At 39.7% G+C, this 18,260-nt stretch overlaps 1 protein-coding gene across 2 annotated transcripts in view; it reads left to right on the top strand.

Moving 5' to 3' along the window:
• SERGEF (secretion regulating guanine nucleotide exchange factor) overlaps positions 1-18,260 on the top strand; it is a 164,613-nt gene that overhangs the window by 28,199 nt on the left and 118,154 nt on the right. For both annotated transcript variants that reach the window (XM_010563847.1, XM_010563848.1), the window contains exon 9: positions 8,425-8,585. In XM_010563847.1, the coding sequence (XP_010562149.1) occupies positions 8,425-8,585 (161 nt within the window). The remainder of the gene's footprint in view (positions 1-8,424; positions 8,586-18,260) is intronic.

Genomic DNA, 18,260 nt, shown 5'->3' with positions numbered 1-18,260 from the left:
AAATAACACACAAGAAAATAATTGTGAACAAATAAAAACATATGCCTTGTATTATAATAGTTCAAAGATGTTGCTTTTTCAAAATGGTGTCCAGAAAGAATAAAATAAGTGCTTAGAAAGAAATATCTGTTCAGTTTTCTGGGCAATGTTAGAGGAAGAGATCCTGAACTGCAGGAGAAAGGAAATTCCAGGTTAGGGAGGCCTATATGGAAGAAAGCATATAACAGTGCAGAAGGGCATGGAGATATAAATATAGAACGTCAGTAAAAGTGTATGACTCATACTGCTGTAGTAGCACAGTGCAGAATTTATTTGCAGAAGTACAGAATAAAAACCCTACGGTATACTAGGATGCATTTGCAGATAGTTTTCCATAGCTGGTTAATGTTTTATGCATCCTGCTTTTTTAGAGGCATCACTAAATTGGGCTTTGATTTTCTTTTTTTTTTTTTCTTCTTTTTGCTAGGACTTTTTTTTTTTAGATGAAGAGTTAAGTCCTCTATTGAACCTTGAATGCAGCCGTTCTGTTTGCTGGGTAGAGATGAGTTAGATTTGTTTTTAATCATGTAACTAAATTTAGCCAGCAATCTGCATTTTAAGGCATTGCTATTAAAAGTCTAAAAAGTGAGATATGTATTGTAGTTTGAATTTAAAATGAGCCAGAAGCACAGCTGGTGAGGCAGTCATGACTCTCTAATCATGAGTGGAGAGAAATGAGAAGGGAATTTTCTCATCTTGCAGGATGAGTGCAAAGTGTGATAGGTACTTTAACATCTACTCCTGCCCCCACCCCACTTCCCCAGCTTTATTTCATGATTGCATGGACTTCATGACGTCCCTCTGCATTTTCTTTTCTGAGCCAAGATCATATATCTGTTTGATATCAGCAGTATGAACACAACTTTACAAGCATTTAACTTCTTACATTTAATTTTTCTTTCAGTTTATTCAGAACTTTGTATGGTACTTCATGTTTCCAGTCTCTCCTCTAAAAGCAGAACAGCCTTTTTCCCATCTAAAACCCAAACCCAGAGGCAGGACTTCCAAGGTAGGAAGACTGGAGAGTCTTGGAATTTGTCATGCTAAACAGTTATTTTTGTTCAATCTTTCAATGTAGTGAAGCCTGCTATTAAGTATGTGAGTAATCCCATTAACTGAATATTGCCCATCTTGAGACATAACTTGGTGTAACTATGGAAGCAAAAAAGAAGCAGCATACCTATTTTTTAATGAATGAAAGCCAAAGCTGTTTAGATGTTTAATGGTGTCCACAGTCCTGATAAAGATGGGTCTGTTGGTAAAGTGCATGATAAACTTAACTTGCAGTTTCACATGATGTGCTATCTCTAACCTATCATACAGAATATTAAATTGACTTAATACAGCACTGCCTTTAGCAATATTTGCTGTTGCCAAGCTCCCATTTCCCAAGGCTATTTTTCAGCCAGATTGATTCCTTGGCTTGGTTTACCTTCCCCATCACAAATAGTTCAAGTACAGTGAAGGCTGGTGGTCTAGGGATGAGAACAACTATTTGGGTTCGAAGTTTCTCAGGTCATCTTCGTGTAAACTGTTGCCTGAGGAATTCTCAGTCTGTGCTGTGAACATTTTAGTCTGTGCTAAAAGGCCGTCACAGTCCCTGTGTCCTCTCTTTGGAGAGTCTCCCACATCCTCATAGCTTTACCTGCCTGGCTGAGTATTTTCCATTACATTGCATTATCATATGAGTCATTGGATGTTTAATGTTTTGATATCTCCAGGAGGCTCTGAAAGGTGACTGGATGATGTTCCCATATGCTGTACCTGTTTACGTTAATGCTGTGCAGCAGAGTTCCTCCTGGTTGGATGAATTTTCTTTCATGATGTGTAATTGTCTTCCAGGCTGATTTCTTAAATTTCCTTTTTTTTTTTTTTTTTTTTTTGTAGCAGTAGGAATGGGTCACAGTGAGAAGCCAGTTGTTTCCTGGATCATAGATGAGCCACTGATTCTATTGGTATGAAATCCTGAAATCCCTTGGGTGTCTTCTTGGTTTGTCTTGCCCACATGCTAGAGGTTAAATTGATCACTAGATTTGGGGACTTTTGATGTAGCTCAGAATGGCAGAAATTTTTGGCCCACTTAAAGTATAAGAGTTTTAACTAACAAATCCATAGCTATTGCAGGAGGACTGCTGACGGCTTTATGCTTCTCTTCCTGTGGCACTCATGGCCTTTTGTTGCAGGTTTAAACCTATTTATAGGGTGCTTGCAAAACCTTGTGAACTGCAGCATGTTGAGTAGATGCTCTGTGGACTATTCTGAACTAGCTATGTATTGCAACCTGTGATGGCAGAAGGCTGGAAATGGCTGTTGAAATGATCTCTAGTTTTCTATTGCCGACATCCCTGAAATGCTTTTGCTACTTTGTCTGAACTTTCCTGAAGAGGTGTGACCTCGATACTATGCATAAATTTGTGTTTTAGTGATACATTTTTAATAGCTATTATAAATGAATATGGCAAAAAATTCAGGAGCATGCCCTATTATATAAAATTGCAGAAGTCTGTAAGGAGGTCACAGAAAGAAGGTGTGTTAAGAGATGTGGGCAACTCTGGTACACCGAACTCCTGTGTAAGAGGGTAAAGGGGCCATTTAAACCTTTGTCAGAGCAGATAATCCTGCTTTGTACTGAAACCATGCACAAGTACAGGTGTTAGACTGTAGGTGTGGTAGTGATGCCTGGTTTCCAGCTGCTGAATTAAAGCTGTCTTTAGCGAAGAAGGAAGCAGGGATGGATGGACGAATGTCTTTTCTGTAAGGTTGCCCTGCACAAAGGCTGTTTCTAGGCCGATGAGGGTTGAAGGACGTTAGTGATTGTCCTGAAGGACAGCAGAGATCTGTAGTTGTGGGAGAAGTGTTGCTTTTCCCTGTGTGGGGCAGGGAGGAGGCAGAGGCATCCTCTAAATGTCAATTTTTAATACCTGCTCCTGTGAATTTTCATGTGAAAGGAGGCATTAGGAATTTTATACAGAACTTCCTATTTCAAGTCTGAATGAGATTAAGCATTCAGCAAACATCCGGAGTTCATTTGAAAAGTAATTGTTAATGCAACCATGAATTGAGATAATACTAGATGAAAGGGTTCATCTAGGCTTATGAAAGGATAGTTCAAAGCTTGTCTGGATACTGAATAGAGACTTCAAGGAGATAACGCTAGTGCAATCATGATATTATCTTAAAACAGGAAAATTGATATAAAGATGAATCTGAATCTGGTGAAAACAAGTAAATTTTAGTACTCCTATTTGTCTGTTGTGTTTTACTGAGAAACCAACCTGTTTTTAAAACTAAAATGCATTTTTTTTTTTTATTGGTAATTCTCTCCAAATACTTAGTGGCTGAGCAGATTGAATAAGAAAGTGCTAAAAGGGAAAAATGCCACACTCTACAGCCTCAGCAGCACCATAAAGCTGTAAGAGCTACAGTGTCAGGCAGGAAGCGGCTAGAAATGCTGTATGGAATGTTGCTGGATTTGCAGTACTCCGAAGGTTGTGAACTTGTAATTTTGAGGCCATTCTCAATTCTCTACCCTTTGTGATAGCATAAGGACCAGAAGGATGACGTGAAGAAAATGCAGAGGAGCCTTTCTGACAGTGAGTTGCTAGTGTAGCGCTGCAAGCACTTGAATATGTACATACCTTCATCCGTATTCTGTGAGGGCTGTGAGCATGTGTTTCAGATTATTTGCTGCTGTATGGATACTGATGCAGACTGCTGTGTTTACAGTTCAAAGAGCAGGAGGAAACAAGATCTGTAAGACCATGTACAATCTCAAATGATGTAGCATACTGTTGTACGTACTATTTACTTGAGGGGCTGTTGGGAAGTTTTTCTTAAAAATCTTCTGACCTCTGTCCTTTTCTTATAGCTCTCTGAACTCCTGTACTGTACGTTTCATTCAGGTTGTACACTGGAATGACACAGGACGTGTGAATTATATCTATTACTTCTTAATTCCAAATGGTATTGAACCCTTTGGCCTTTATTTGATGTATCATTTGCCTGCTGAAAAAAGGAACAGTTGCAATGAAGTAATCTGGGACAATGTGGATGTTCACAGTTAAGGAGTTGAAGTGCCTTTTGGAATTGGAGCCTCCGTGCTCACAACATGGCAAGATCAAGGTCTTAGGAAGCATTGTTAGTATCTTTGGAAAGCTTTTCCAGTTTTTCTATGTTGTATGCATCTTCCTTTCACAAAAGTTGTGGAAATAGCTCCTGCCTTTTGTGGCCTCCTAATGTATAGAGTCTGGTATGAAATATCTCATTTTCTGATGCCTCAGCTACTTCCATGCTTGATGTACTCTGTCCAGTTGACTCATCACTGTGTATGTTTTCTTAACTTCTAATTAAAATCTGTTCTATTCTAATATTAGACCAACACTCCTTGTTATATCACCCTTCATTCTCAAGTAATTCATCCTGCAACCTCCTTACTCTGTATGACTAACGTCTTTTTCTCAAATATTCTTAGAACATTTTAAAATACCATCTATATTATAAGCAGCACAGTAGCAGTACCTCTCATTACAGTTGCTTAATGCTTTCTGTCATAACTCAGTGCTTTCTTTTGCATAGAATTTTGAGGAGACTTTAGTCTTTTTGGTGGCATTTTCCATGCATTGGTGTTTGCCTCAGCCTGAAATTTCCACTTGAGACTGTTTTTTTGGTTTTTTTTTAATCTGTTTTGGTTTTGTTTGCTGAAAATATCAGTACTTCATAGAGAAGACACTTCTAAATCAGCTTCTGTTAGGTTGTCTCACAGAAAAGACAGATCAGGTTTTTTTAAAAGGATCCCTATGCAGATGTGTTCAGCTGAAAAATAGGAATAATTGACCATTAGCAGGAGACTGAGCATGGGAGGGGGAATGTTCATCAAGCAGGAGCAAGCCTGAGGAATGAATTTCTGCTGATTAGAAGTGAGACCTGAATTGATGAGCATTGAAAAGGAAGTGGTTGCTTACCTAATATTTGGTCATTCAAGAAGTTCTTCCTAAAAGCAAAAATTAATTTATCTGGCTTTAATTTTTTTTTAATGGATGTTCTTTGTGTTTGCCTACCAATAACCACCTGAACCTTGTTTCCCTTATAGTGGCAAAAAGGAAAAAGTTAATGACAAAAAATTCTGTTTGTAAACAGAAACAGTTTTAGTTCTAAATGTTCTGTTTGGTTTTGCCTGTGTAAGTAATACTGTGTTTGCTTCTCTAGTGAAAGAAATAGAATTTGTGGATGGAAGGTGTTTTGTTGTAGCTAAGCATTATTGCTGTCTGGTTTTAATCCTTCACATATGCTTGCATTCTTCAGTTCTACTGAATTTACTGAAATGATGAGCATACTTCAAAGCCTTTGTAAGGCTGAGTAAAACCACTGGGATCATATTGTTTCCAGTTCTATTACTTCCATTTCAACTTGGTGTTACTGTTAAAATTTCAGTGTAGGGTCTCAAAAATTGATCCAATAACAGAATTGCAGAATGAACCATAAGGAGACCAATACCCACAGTGTAGAAGAAAAAAAAGACCAAACTTGTATAGACCCTAGCACATGCAAGAGATACTAGATAGCAGAGAGGGGGACTTTTTCCAGTCATTGATAAAGACACAATAAGCAGCTGATGGCAACTATAGACAAATTAATCCTGTTGCAGGTGATGGACTTGCTAGCCCTTAGTTCATAAGAGGAAATTACGTATGCAGTTTAGTTTGACTTCAGAGTAGGTGGTGGTGGTGTTTTGCTCTCATCTTGTAATCGGGGAAGCCGTAGACCACTGCGCTTTTCTCGACCTTTCACAGGCCCTTGGCAGAGGGGAACAGAATTGCTTGCTTTGCACAGAACTTGCTCTAGCAGCTTGTCATCAAGATGGTGATTGTGTCAGCTGCTCCCTGTTTTCTGCTGGTTACTGGCAGGGTGGGAAGATTATTTTCTTAGTGCGTAACTGGTCAGATGTGTGTTAGGACTTTAGATTGCCTTCATTTGAATCCAGACACCAGCAGCAGACAAGATTTGAGACAAGGTGGAGCAGTACCCTGATGTGATGATGCAAAGGATCATTTTTGTTATGAGTGGCTGGTGTTTCTTGTTCGTGTCTGGGTCCAGACAGAGCACCAGGTTTGATTGGGGAAAGAATTTTTTCCCCAAAAGTCAGGCTTGAGAGGAACCTCTACTGCCCCTGAGTACAGGATAGTGCTGTAGGCTGTGTATGAGGATCTGGGTCTGTATTATCAAATACACTGCTTGCCTTTCCAGAGGCCTTGTGGGTTGCTGATGGTTTTGCCTGTGGCACTTGATGCTTCTGGCTTCCGAGAGCTGAGATGCTTTAGTTGAAGTATGGTCCTTGGGATCAATGCAGCCATGTCTGGGTAGGGCTTGAGAGCCTGTGGTTTATTAATGATCTAACTAGATGTTACAGAAATTCTTTCTGGCTTTAAATTTCATAAAAACTCAGCTTCAGTTCTTTTAGTTGATACAAAATAGAGCAGCCTGCTTGTCCTTTTCCAGTCCACTAATAGGGTTCTGGATAGGTGCAGTAACCTGGTCTGATGTAAAAGCCAGAAGCTTAGTGTACATTTAAATTTGTTAGGTAACATACTGATGTAGGAGTCTTCTTGCAACATTTTTGCAGCTGCAGATGTTTTTAGCTGAGATCTATACAAATTGCAAAGTAAATATACTAGATCCAGAGCAAGCATGTTTTTTAAACTGCAAATGTGTTTTTCCTAATCTCTGTAAGGTATACTGGTAGTTCTCTTAATGAAACTTGTTTTAATGCTTTAACCTAACAAAATGAAGCTATTATGTTGAAAGACCTCACTTGTATCAAAAGTAGTATATGACTGGTTTCAACTTTTCCCTGAACTGCTAGGAAGCTCCAAAGGAAGAAAACCTTTGTGCCCTTGAGAGAAAAGGACAAGTAATTTTATGACTTAATTACTTCAGGGGAAGCATTATCAGTGAACTGAGAGAATACATCTGAAAAACTTGGAATGATCGGAGTAAAAGCTACCACTGCTAGCAGATTTCCAAGGAAAATGCATATACTTCTTGTGTATTTAAATATATGAAGTTAGAGGCTTCCACTTCATTTATGAGATACATTATCAGCTTAAACTCCACAAACCAGCAGTGCCCACCTGTGTCCCCTTCAAGACAGTTTAACAACACCCAAAGGAAAAGGGGGTGTTCGGGTTTCCGAAGGTTTGTGTTATGGCATGTGTTAAGAAAAACCTCAGTTGTCATCTTTGGACAGTGTGACTGGTACCCCCTGCTCCTGACCCCTCTGTGGGATATGTCTGTACTGACTGACAAGGGGAGAAGTGTGTGTGTTTAAGCTGACTTGCTTGACTTGATGGTATTTTCCTCAAATCCACATAATTTGGCTTACGACATGATGACCTGAGTTCAGTTCTGGAGAGGAGTTTGAGGCTTGGCTGAAGTATGTACGTAACTCAAGGTCGTTACAGGCTTCCTTCTGGGCTGGAATGTGGGTTGCTGCTTCTAGTTAAATCCGAGTTCAGAACATACTGTTTATGCTTTGTGTATATAACTTTTTTAATTGGAAGCCCTGAAGGGACAGCCTTTCATGACTTATCTGTGGAGATCTAGTTACTTCATTAACAAAATAAAACTGTCAGTATGATTTTTTTTTTTTTTAATAATATTAGGAACTGAAGGTAAAAAGCATTGCTTTATGAATGTTATCCATACTGGATAATGGACTCTTGGGTGTCAGTCCTGCAGCAGTATAATATATGGAGAGAAGGGTGATCTATATACTGCTGATTTAATTTAAAATTATCTTTCCTTGGCCAATGTGTGATTCCTGTGAAAACAAACTGGTGTATTTCCAATGCTTAATGACAGCTGTGGTGGTGTTCCTGACTAACCAGTTGTGCTAACAGAAGTTGTGACAGAAGGTAACCCTTATCAGGAAAACATGAACTGTATGTTAAATACAGGACATGTAACGGATGTCTTTATGGCAAAGACTGGGTATAGAGAAGAATCTTTTATGTTTCAGAATAAGCTGTTTTGTGTGTGCTTCTGTTAAGCTAGAAATATGTCCTTTGTTTAACCAAAGTGTATATATTGTACGCAGAATGTCCAGGTTATGCAGCTTTACAGACATGGATTCATTTATAGCCCAGGCCACCCTACAGATGTTGTTCTGCTAGAAAACAAGTTAGTGGAGTTTGAGTAACTGCATAGAATTACATGATAATATGTCTTTAGTTTTAATATTTTTAATTCTGCTCCCTGAAGTAAGTTTTTACTAGGTTTTTGAAGCTTTAGATGAGATGCATTAAGAAGTGGTGTTCTAGTTTTGAATTGGTATCCAGATGTTCCAGGAACCTAGTGAATACGTAATCTTGAAATGTGTTTTGTGTTTAGAAACTGGCAAGGTATTCACCTGGGGCAGAGCTGACTATGGGCAACTTGGAAGGCACGCAGTGGTTCCTGATGGGCAGGAGGTGTGCACAGCATCTGAACAACGCTTGGAGCTGTTGTGTAACATCCCTATTTCAGTGCCTTGCCTAAATGGAGCATCTCAGGTAAAGAAGAAAATTACCATTTTTTTTCCCCCAGGGTTTTTTTTTTTTTTTTTTGGAGGTGGGGTGCGGTGGGTGGGGTGTGTTAAAATATTCAGAACAATTTCCTAATAGAACCCTTTCAAATGCTACAGCACAAGCCCTCGCTGCTCTTCCTGTAAGCTCAGAAGTTAATACGATTCAATTATTTCAAATTTCTTAAAAGGCTTTTGCATTCAGAAACTGATTTTTCCGTGGTGGAACCAGAGGTACCATTAGCAGAAGATGCCAAGCTCTCTCAGATATCAATGTATGCAGGACATAGTTGCACCTGCAACAGTTGCACAGCCTAACAGATGAGGTGGGACCCTGCCCAGTAGCAGAGCTACTTTCGTCTGAAGCCCTCTAACAGTTTATCCGATGGCCTTTCTCTAGCCAATAAATAATAATGCCACAGCTTCTAGCTCAGGCTATCTAAGCATATAATGAATATTTCTGTACCTTATAACATCCTTGAGTAGTACTGGAGGTTTCCTTTTCATATGGCTAATTTGATACAAAATGATTTATCCTCAAGTATAAAGATGATCAGAAAGAAAACTTTACTCAAGTTGTTTGCTGTAGTGTGACAGAATGTGCAACCTGTACTGCCTAGAAACCATTTTCTTGGCTTTTTAGTGGCTGAGAGGCAGCATATGGCAATTGGCCTGTTGACAGGCAATGTGCAGGTCCCACCTGAGCAGATAACCAGTGAAAAGGTATGCGTGTCCCTGTGGGGTAGCTGGCAGTCAAAATGCAAGGGGTAAGTGCAGATTGTCAGCTTCAGCTGCAATGTACGTACTGCATCTCTGCCTCCTGGTAGTCTTCCATGGTGAGACTTTTGTTAGAAGAGTCAGCCTCTACCCTTTCCCATCATCAGTGTTCTCTGGATGTGTGCACTCACGGATGTGAAGTGGAGCTTCAGAGCCCAGGATGCTGCCCTAATGAGTAATTTGTTTAGTCAGTGTTGACTCCACTGAGTCTCAAACAACTTTCTTACTCATTTTGAGATGGGTGTCCCTGCTTTTGTCATTAGATATCTATAGAGAACACCACTGTTGAATCTGTTTCACGCTGTTTTTCATCTGTGCTTTGGGTAATGCCTCAAGTATATAGTTCTGTCATTCCTCGTAACAATACAAAGCCACGGCAGCCATAGCTGTTGCACAGAGGAAGTTATGCTTGGCAGGATAAGTGATCCATGAAGGTGAAGAAAAGGGATACATTCAGATATATTGCTTGAAAAGGAAGAGAAAAACAATCTCATCTTCATTCTGCTGCCCTCATCGCTGTTCCTCCTTATAGACCTATGAGAGACCAGATTTGAGTGATTAGCAATGGCAGTGTTCTGGAGCAGGCATCATTCTTTGCAGAGCTAGCAGCATGAAGATGATTTAAGAGAGTGATCAAGAGCTAGCACCATTTGTACCCTAAGAGGAACTGTGTTGAATAGAAAAGGAAAAAGCAGATAGTAAGAGCCTAACTTTCTTCACTTCAAGTTTCAAAATAATGCCAGAGCTAGACTTTATACTTAAAAAATACATTAAATTGCAGTGTTGTTGTGGTTTAGGCCCAGCCGACTGCTTGCTCACTCCTCCCCCCACCCTTGGTGGGATAGGGAAGAGAATTGGAAGAAAAATGTAAAAACTCAGGGCTTGAGATAAGGACAGTTTAATAGGACAACACAAGGAGAGAAGAAATAATAATAACAATAATACTAACAGAACAGTATACGAAGTGAGTGATGCCTGATGCAATGGCTCACCACCTGGAACCTGATGCCCAGCCTGTTCCCTCGCTGCAATCCCTCCTCCCCCTGGCCAGCTCCCTCAGTCATATGGTATGGAATATCCCCTTGGCTGGTTCTCATCAGCTATCCTGGCTGTGCCTCCTCCCAGCTTCTTGTGAAAATTAACTCTATCCCAGCTGAACCCAGGACAAGTACGTAGGCTATGTAGAGTGTGAGCTGGTTTTTGTTTACACAAAAGCTATTCATTTTTCCATTTGTTGTCATATGGAGACGAGGTTTGATTTGAGAGCTGAGTTCTTTTCCATGTTTACCTTGAATTAACAATTCCAATTTGCATGTTTAATGCAGAGAGCCAGTTTAACAGTTGAGTATTACAACTAATGATTTTTATCCACGGTCTATTTTTACAGATCACTTTTAATGATTCAACTGAATTTTTGGCAAAGTTGTGTCTGCTGATTGTCTCTGCACTTCAGTTAATATTGTTAAAACTAAAATGGAGAAACTAATCTAAGGATTAGAGGACAATATAAAAGGCACACTGGTTTAGCTCAAGTACAGCACAGTAGATTTAACCTCCTCTGCTGTTCCTTGTCTCTGTGCCCCTGGCTTACCTGCTTTCTCCACCACAGGCCAGGGATTCTCCTTTCTTTGTGCTGAAATTGATACAATGTCTGTGTCTGTCTACCACTCCAAAACCTGATTTTTTGAAGTGTTGTGAGTGATCTATTCCACTGTGAGTTTGACTTCGTCTGACAAACTCATTTAGAAATATTGACCCTGTGAAACATGAGCACTTTTTTTTTTCTTTCAACTGAAACAATGGAAGAACAAAAGCCTGAGTTTTAGATAGTTATCTACTAATCTGAGTATGTTTTCCTGGCAGATTTAAAAGAGTGTGTGGACATCAGGTTCCTGGAGTCTCATGTGTTTAAACTTTTTGAATAACATGACTGCAGGTCTATTTATTATTTTCTTCTCAGTACTTTGGTGCATGACCACCATGGAATAGGATGAGGCACTGAAAAGAAACAAGGCTGTAGACGAAGTTAGTTGTGTGAGGCATTATGCATGCCGTGCTCTTGTGTTGTGTGGTGTCCTTGATTGGACCTCTTCAGAACATCTGACTCATCTGCTGCCTGATGTGCATTCATATCCACCGCTCTTCAGATGAAAGGACAATTAAATACAAATGGCCTGAAATATGATGAGCCTCTGTTTTTAGCAAATGCTACAAAGACCTGGTTTAATGTTTCTTCCTTGTCAAAGTGCTTTTCCAGTCTGTTTGATATTTTTGCTTTTAATAGCTATCGTTTTACTGTTTGTGGTATGTTCAGCATGTCATTCACATTACAGCAAACATTTGCTGCAGCAATAAACAAGTGAGAAGTCATTGTGCAGTGCTGAATGTTTCTTGCTAAACTGGGTGGAAGGGCTACAGTCATTTTGGTTATGCAGCATTGTTCACGTGGAGCCATGTTTTCATCATATCCTTTCTCTACTTAAAGCAAGCTGTGCTAGATTACAGTTTTCTGAGGAGGGATCTCTGAAATTTCAGTTAAGAAATTAAAAAAATTTGTGTCATACTGTCACTTTTGGGTTTTCTTGGGCTTAATTCCTTCCTCAGTTTTACATCACCCAACTTAGATCTTGATGGTGGATGTAGGGGCCAATTGTGTCAGGGGATGAAAATAGGTGATGGACTTGTGGCAACTTGTACCTGCTGTGTCTATCCTGATCCTACTGTGGTCCATAATTCCAGTGTCTACATTCGTCCCAGCGTGTACATTCGTCTTGTGCAATGCAGATTGGTTTGGATCCTCCATATGGTTCCTTTTTTCAGGGAATGCCATTATGAATACTCAGCGCCCTTTGCAGTCAAAGTTTATTGCCACTCTTTTCAGTGGCAGTTGCTGTAATGTCATTTTTGTTTAAGTATTTGAAAGGTAGCTTTGCTTTTAGTATATTCTTGTTTCCCTTTTTCCCCATTCATATTGCAAAATATTAAGCATCTACCTACAAGACAAATCTAAGATACCTGCTATGATGATAATTAATTGGTTGAGTCTCATATGACTGATAGGTTAATGTATAAGCATTGTTATTGCCTTAACATATAAACACAATAGTATTAAAAATGGAACCTTTTGGTTTACAAAAAATGACAACTGTTTTTGTATTTTTTGACTTCTCAGGAAAAATTGTTAGAGGCCTCTTCATAAGTAAAGCTGTAGTTGAGACTTTAAAGGGTATTAAAAGAAATAACCTGGTAGTATTATACGTACATCATCTCTGTGCTGTGTGTGTGTGTGGCTTTTGTATACTTAGTATGCTTAGTTGTTTGACTGGGTACTGTACGTATTTGTGGCTATGTTCTTTATTCTGAATGGTCAAAACAAGAGGTTTACATTTTTGTGGGAGAGAAACAACAAACTGAACTTTCCTAAACCAGATTTTACTGCTCAGAGTTTGAGAATATATGTGTAGTAACTGATCCAAGAAGCTGCTTAAAAAAAAACCTGCTTTGGGTGTTAGGGAAGGAGGTAAATGCAAAAAAGTCTCTCTACTTTTCCAAGCTTAATAACTTTTAGATAATCCAAGAATGTAGTTCAATAGAACTGGTGGTGGGAAAAACAAACTTTCAGTAAACTCTGTTCCTTGTTCTTTGATTTGCCAGCTTGCCTCAAAACTCCTAACTGTGCTACAGAAACAGATGTGGGCCCTTGAAGAACTCATTGTAAAAGGTGGTTCTTACTTTGCAGTACTTATAGCTAATAATGAAAACAAACAAGGGATGGGAGTGGAAACAGAGAAATTATGTGACTTCAGGTGCAACAGCAAGTCAGCTGCAAAGCTGAGAAGAGAACCCAGGTGCTACATATTCCACTCCAGCCCTTTACTCATTAAGCTTTCTCTCTCGTGATATCACTAGAAGGGAAAGGTAGTTGATATCTGCATGTTCCAGACAGGTCAGATGACTATTTGTGTTATATTTCAGTTAGTGTGTGTTGCTTTCCCTGGATGTTTGTTTAATGCTGTTAGATCTGTCCATCTAGTGATCCTTCATGAGGAGAGACCCCCATAGAAGGAGAGGTAAAGGCCAGCTCATCTTTTACTGAGGGGTTTGTGAGGTCCTTCTGGACCAATTAATTAAATTATCCTCATTCTTAAGTTGAAGTGATGTGGACTGTCTCACTTGGTAAGCAAGTAGTGCAGTGGGGGTTTTTTTGTGTGTCATGAATTGGTGTATTTTACAAGTTGATCTTGATCTTTTGGTCCTTTGAGAAATAGCATTGTTGAATTTTCCTTGAGTGGTGCAGGTTGGTTTTGTTATGCTGTTTTGGAGATGAAATGATAAAAATGGCAATGTAGACATGGTCCCTTTAATATTTGTCCTGGTTTCAGCTGGGATAGAGTTAACTGTCCTCCTAGTAGCTGGTACAGTGCTATGTTTTGAGTTCAGTATGTGAAGAATGTTGGTAACACTGATGTTTGCAGTTGTTGCTCAGTAGTGTTTAGACTATAGTCAAGGATTTTTCAGCTTCTCATGCCCAGCCAGGGCACCTGACCCAAACTGGCCAACAGTGTATTCCATACCATGGGACGTCCCATCTAGTTTAGGAGCTGGGAAGTGGGGGGCAGGGATTCACCGCTCGGGGACTGGCTGGGTGTCGGTCAGCGGGTGGTGAGCAATTGCCCTGCGCATTATTTGTACATTTCAATCCTTTTATTACTACTGTTGTCATTTTATTAGTGTTATCATTATTAGTTTCTTCTTTTCTGTTCTGTTAAACCGTTCTTATCTCAACCCAGGAGTTTTACTTCTTTTCCTGATTTTCTCCCCCATCCCACTGGATGGGGGGGGAGTGAGTGAGCGGCTGCGTGGTACTTAGTTGCTGGCTGGGGTTAAACCACGACAATATTCTTGCAAGAGTGGAAATCAAGTTCTTGGCTTATCAATTCATTTTAAGTAACAATAAAGAAAATAAAGGCCATGGAGAAGTGGGTTCTGAGTACAACTCACTGTGCAAATAAGAAGTTGCAATTAAGGATGAAAATAAGAGACCAAATTGTTGAAATTATCATTGGGGGGGGGGAACCCCAAAGACGATGTATCAAAAGAAGGAAACTGCAGTCTGCATACGAAATACAGAAAGTCTGTGTTAGATTAGGTGTGTTTGTGTGCTCTGCATGCCCTGTGTAGGAGAATAACACTAATCTTGGCAACACTGCAAGAAGACTGGGAGGAGTTTACAGGTATATCACAGGAAATGAGGAAATGGGATTTACTACTTGGGTCAGTCAGTTCTCCCTGTCTTTCTCCTAGCAGGAAATTGAGAGCAGTAACAAACTGCTGAAATGCAAATGCAACTTTTGGTTAGGTAGCCATCCCAATTATTCTGTGCTTTTCTTATTCTATTAGGACATGACCATGGCTTGTAAAGAATATCTTATGGCCTGGGTAGAGAGATATTTAACACTCATAGCAAAGTAATTTCTGGAAGTTAGGAATACCAGTGTGTTAGGCAACATAAGATACTCTGGAAATATCAGTCTGCTCCATGAAAACCATAAGCTAGTTGCAATTTTATCATGAATAATTTGGTGAAGTGAAGCTCAGCTATTTAATATTAGGTGAGAGGATGGGGAGCTTGACTTTCCTCTTCTCCTTGTGGTTATAAGCAGAGCCTACATCACCAACTCTAGGTGTGTAATTTTTGGAAAGCAAAGAGGAGATTATATTGGTTCTCAGCACTGTGCTTCCCATTACCCATACCAGTTTCTCTGCAGCTGGCATTGCAGAAAGGGAGATGGGAAATCAAATCACACCAAGTGTATGGCAAAGGAGAACTCCTGCCCTGTCTTGCATGCCAGAGAGCATATGCTCTGTGAGTACAAACTAGAGGTTTCCAATTATCATTTTTGCAGATGAAGGTTGGTTTAAAATAACCAAAATTGCTCTGCTGGGATTGTACTGTAGCACTGGAGTGGCAGCCAGGGGTCAAGCTGCTTTGTAATCTGTATGGGAGACCACGAAGGGTTGATTTGCCTCTAGTTTGGGTGAAGTAGGAGAGGACTGACATGGGATCAACTCAGGAGTTGGAGACCCACCCAGCGTGTGATGACTGAGGTGTTGTAAGTGTGAGTGTGGGTGAAGTCTTAATCTTCATAACTCATAAATTCATTTTCCGTTTGATAGTGTATTGCAGTTAGAATGCTGAATTAATACCTCACTTGGAGATCTCTGAAAGTATCAGGGAAATGGAAGGAGACTAAAACTACTTGCAGCAGTAGTTGTGGCTTGTGCAGACATGCATCAGCTGTCAGCCCTAACGATGAGACCAAATTGGCAGCTGTATTTAATGAGCAATGAGTAGCAAAATGACTAGTCTGAGTTATCTTATTTGTAACTCTGTGACCTGCATATGCTCATAGTATATTCCTTAAATTAAAAATACTGACTGGGTCCCATCCTTCTGCATGGATTGTTCTAATAACAGTGCACCATGACTGCAACTCACTCTGAGCTCAGAGACAACTTGCGATTCAGCTCCTGGCTCCTCTGAAGTATTTCTTTGCACCAACAAATGCCATGAACTTTCACTAGTGCCATTCACATGCATGATGCAGTTAATGCCTGCTAATCAACTGTGGGGAGCGCTGCAAAATTGCTTAAAAAATGTACTTGGTGTTAAGACAGTCTCTGAGCAGTAACTTTGGAAGTTGACAACTGTTAGTGCAGAAATCCAGTTCTGCCTCACTGACGTTTCAGTTGCCTTGTTCATTCATGAGGAGCCTAAACAGAAAGGTTTCAATGTAAAAGGTATCCTTCCTAGTTTAAGGTGAGTCAGGTCTAACCCAGGGTATGTGCATGGACATGTTCTAAATCCAAGTGAAAATATGGTTTGAAACAAGAAGTTGGTGGAAAAGGCCCTAAAGCATGCATTTTTTTCATTCTCAGTATGTCATTAGAACTGTTACAGAGAAGGAATTAACAAATCAATGCAGGCTAAAACGAGAGAAAATCAATAAGAAACTGTAGTGAACTGGAACAAAGCTATCAATTTACAGAATTCTCTGCAAAGAAAACTCATTGGTACCTCCTTTTATGTATGGAAAAATAATGCAAAATCACTTGATGATTTAGGGTTAGATTAATTCTTTTTTTCACCTGGCTGACCCCAGAACTTCAGGTCAAGAAAATTCTGGTGCAAATGCTACTTATGTTTCCTTTTTCTGTTGTGTTGATGAATTTTATTGGCAGGTTCTATAACAGTGGAATCTTTACAAAAAGAAGGGGGTGGGAATAGTCAAGGAGAAATATATCGTTTAAGTTACCCTCATAGGAATTTGATGAAATGCTTTCTTTCATTATTTACTTTTTTGTATTAGTAGAAGTGATTTCATTAGTTTTTTTTTTTTTTTTGTCTCCTTAAGAAGAGTGTTACTTCTGAAAAGTCACTCCTTCATAGGTAGTATGCATTATGTAGCTGGAAAATACGCTGGGCTACTGGGTAGTGTACTACAGATGAATGAGATGGGAGAGACCTTAGTGGTTCCAACTCTGTTTATTGAGTTGTTCCATTGGTCCTTTCAAATTCATTTGTCACTGTGGGTCCATAAACTCACTGAGGCAGTGCTGTTCTGGCGCGCACACAGACTGCTTCTCCCTGCTTTTAATTTAAGGATTTTGCATTTGGTTTGAACTTGGGTAATGCTTGTACTTTTATGCCAGTGATGGTGTTTGTTTTCATTTGTCTGATGTTTCCAGCTTTCACTTATCAATGAGTCATTTAAGCTGTGAGCCCTGCCAGTCTTTCTGGCCTTGGTGCTTATGTTGTAAGTTATTATAAAGCTACTGTTTAACGGAAGATTCAGAAAAGAGAGAAACTCATGTTTCTGCTGTGATGCTTAAAGTTGTTGCTATGCCATGGCACACAGCAAGTTTCAAAGACTGGTAGCCTGCTAAATTACAGGTACCTGTTTATTCTCCCAGCTGATGGCTCATCTCCTTTGCCTTTTGGCTGCCTGGCCTCTAATTTAAACTGAAGTTGTCAAAGGCAGAAGCTCTCTCTGAACTCGCTGAGTGTGTTTTACATCGTCTAATATAGCCTGTGCCTTTGCCCCAGCATTCAACCCACAGAACTTGTTGGTGAAAGCAGGAGGAAGGAGAAGAAAAAGTAAAAATTATGCATCTAATCCTGTGAGGACAAAAATGCTAAGCTGTCTCCTGTTTTAAAACCTGCTTAAGGGTTTATTCTTAGCGCCCTGGCAGTTGATTGCTGGGGTCTCTATAAATTCAATGTATATCGCATATAATCAGATACCAACAAAGATTGCTAAGATCTATGCTCCTGTTGATGCCTTGCACATTTTTTTTAAATCATAGAAAAAGCAAATAAAAACCTTATAAAGAATTTAAAAAAATTTCATTATCAGGGAAAAAAAAATTTGATAGTTCCTTAGAGGTATGGTTCCAAAAATGCCACCTTCTACATTTTGCCACTTTAGGTCCCATTTTCCCATTCCTCCTCCTCTTCCCAGGTGTAGAGCTAATGTAAACAATCCCTTCCTTGTTAACAAGTGCTTAGGGAGCTAGTAAGGAGTTCTTACGATGTGTTTCTTTTTCCAGAACATTGTTTGGCATAATGTTTGTGCTCTTAAGTGTTAAATTAACAAGCATTAAGTAGCCAGTTTTCCTACTGGTAATTGGTTCAGTGGAAATCCCTTCTGTCCAGCTTTTTTAAGTTGCCAAGGTTTACCTGCAGCCTCAACTGCTAGTTGATTTCACACTGTCCTGGTTTAACCCCAGCTGGCAACTAAGCACCACGCAGCCACTCGCTTGCTCCCTCACAGTGGGATTGGGCAGAGAACTGGGGGGGGGGGGGGGGGAAACAACACGGCGGGGG

The sequence above is a fragment of the Haliaeetus leucocephalus genome, unplaced genomic scaffold (genome assembly GCF_000737465.1).
Source record: "Haliaeetus leucocephalus isolate CR32 unplaced genomic scaffold, Haliaeetus_leucocephalus-4.0 Scaffold173, whole genome shotgun sequence".
Lineage (NCBI taxonomy): Eukaryota > Metazoa > Chordata > Aves > Accipitriformes > Accipitridae > Haliaeetus > Haliaeetus leucocephalus.
The sequence above is the reverse complement of the archived record's forward strand: the minus strand, read 5'-3'. Positions and strand labels throughout refer to the sequence as shown.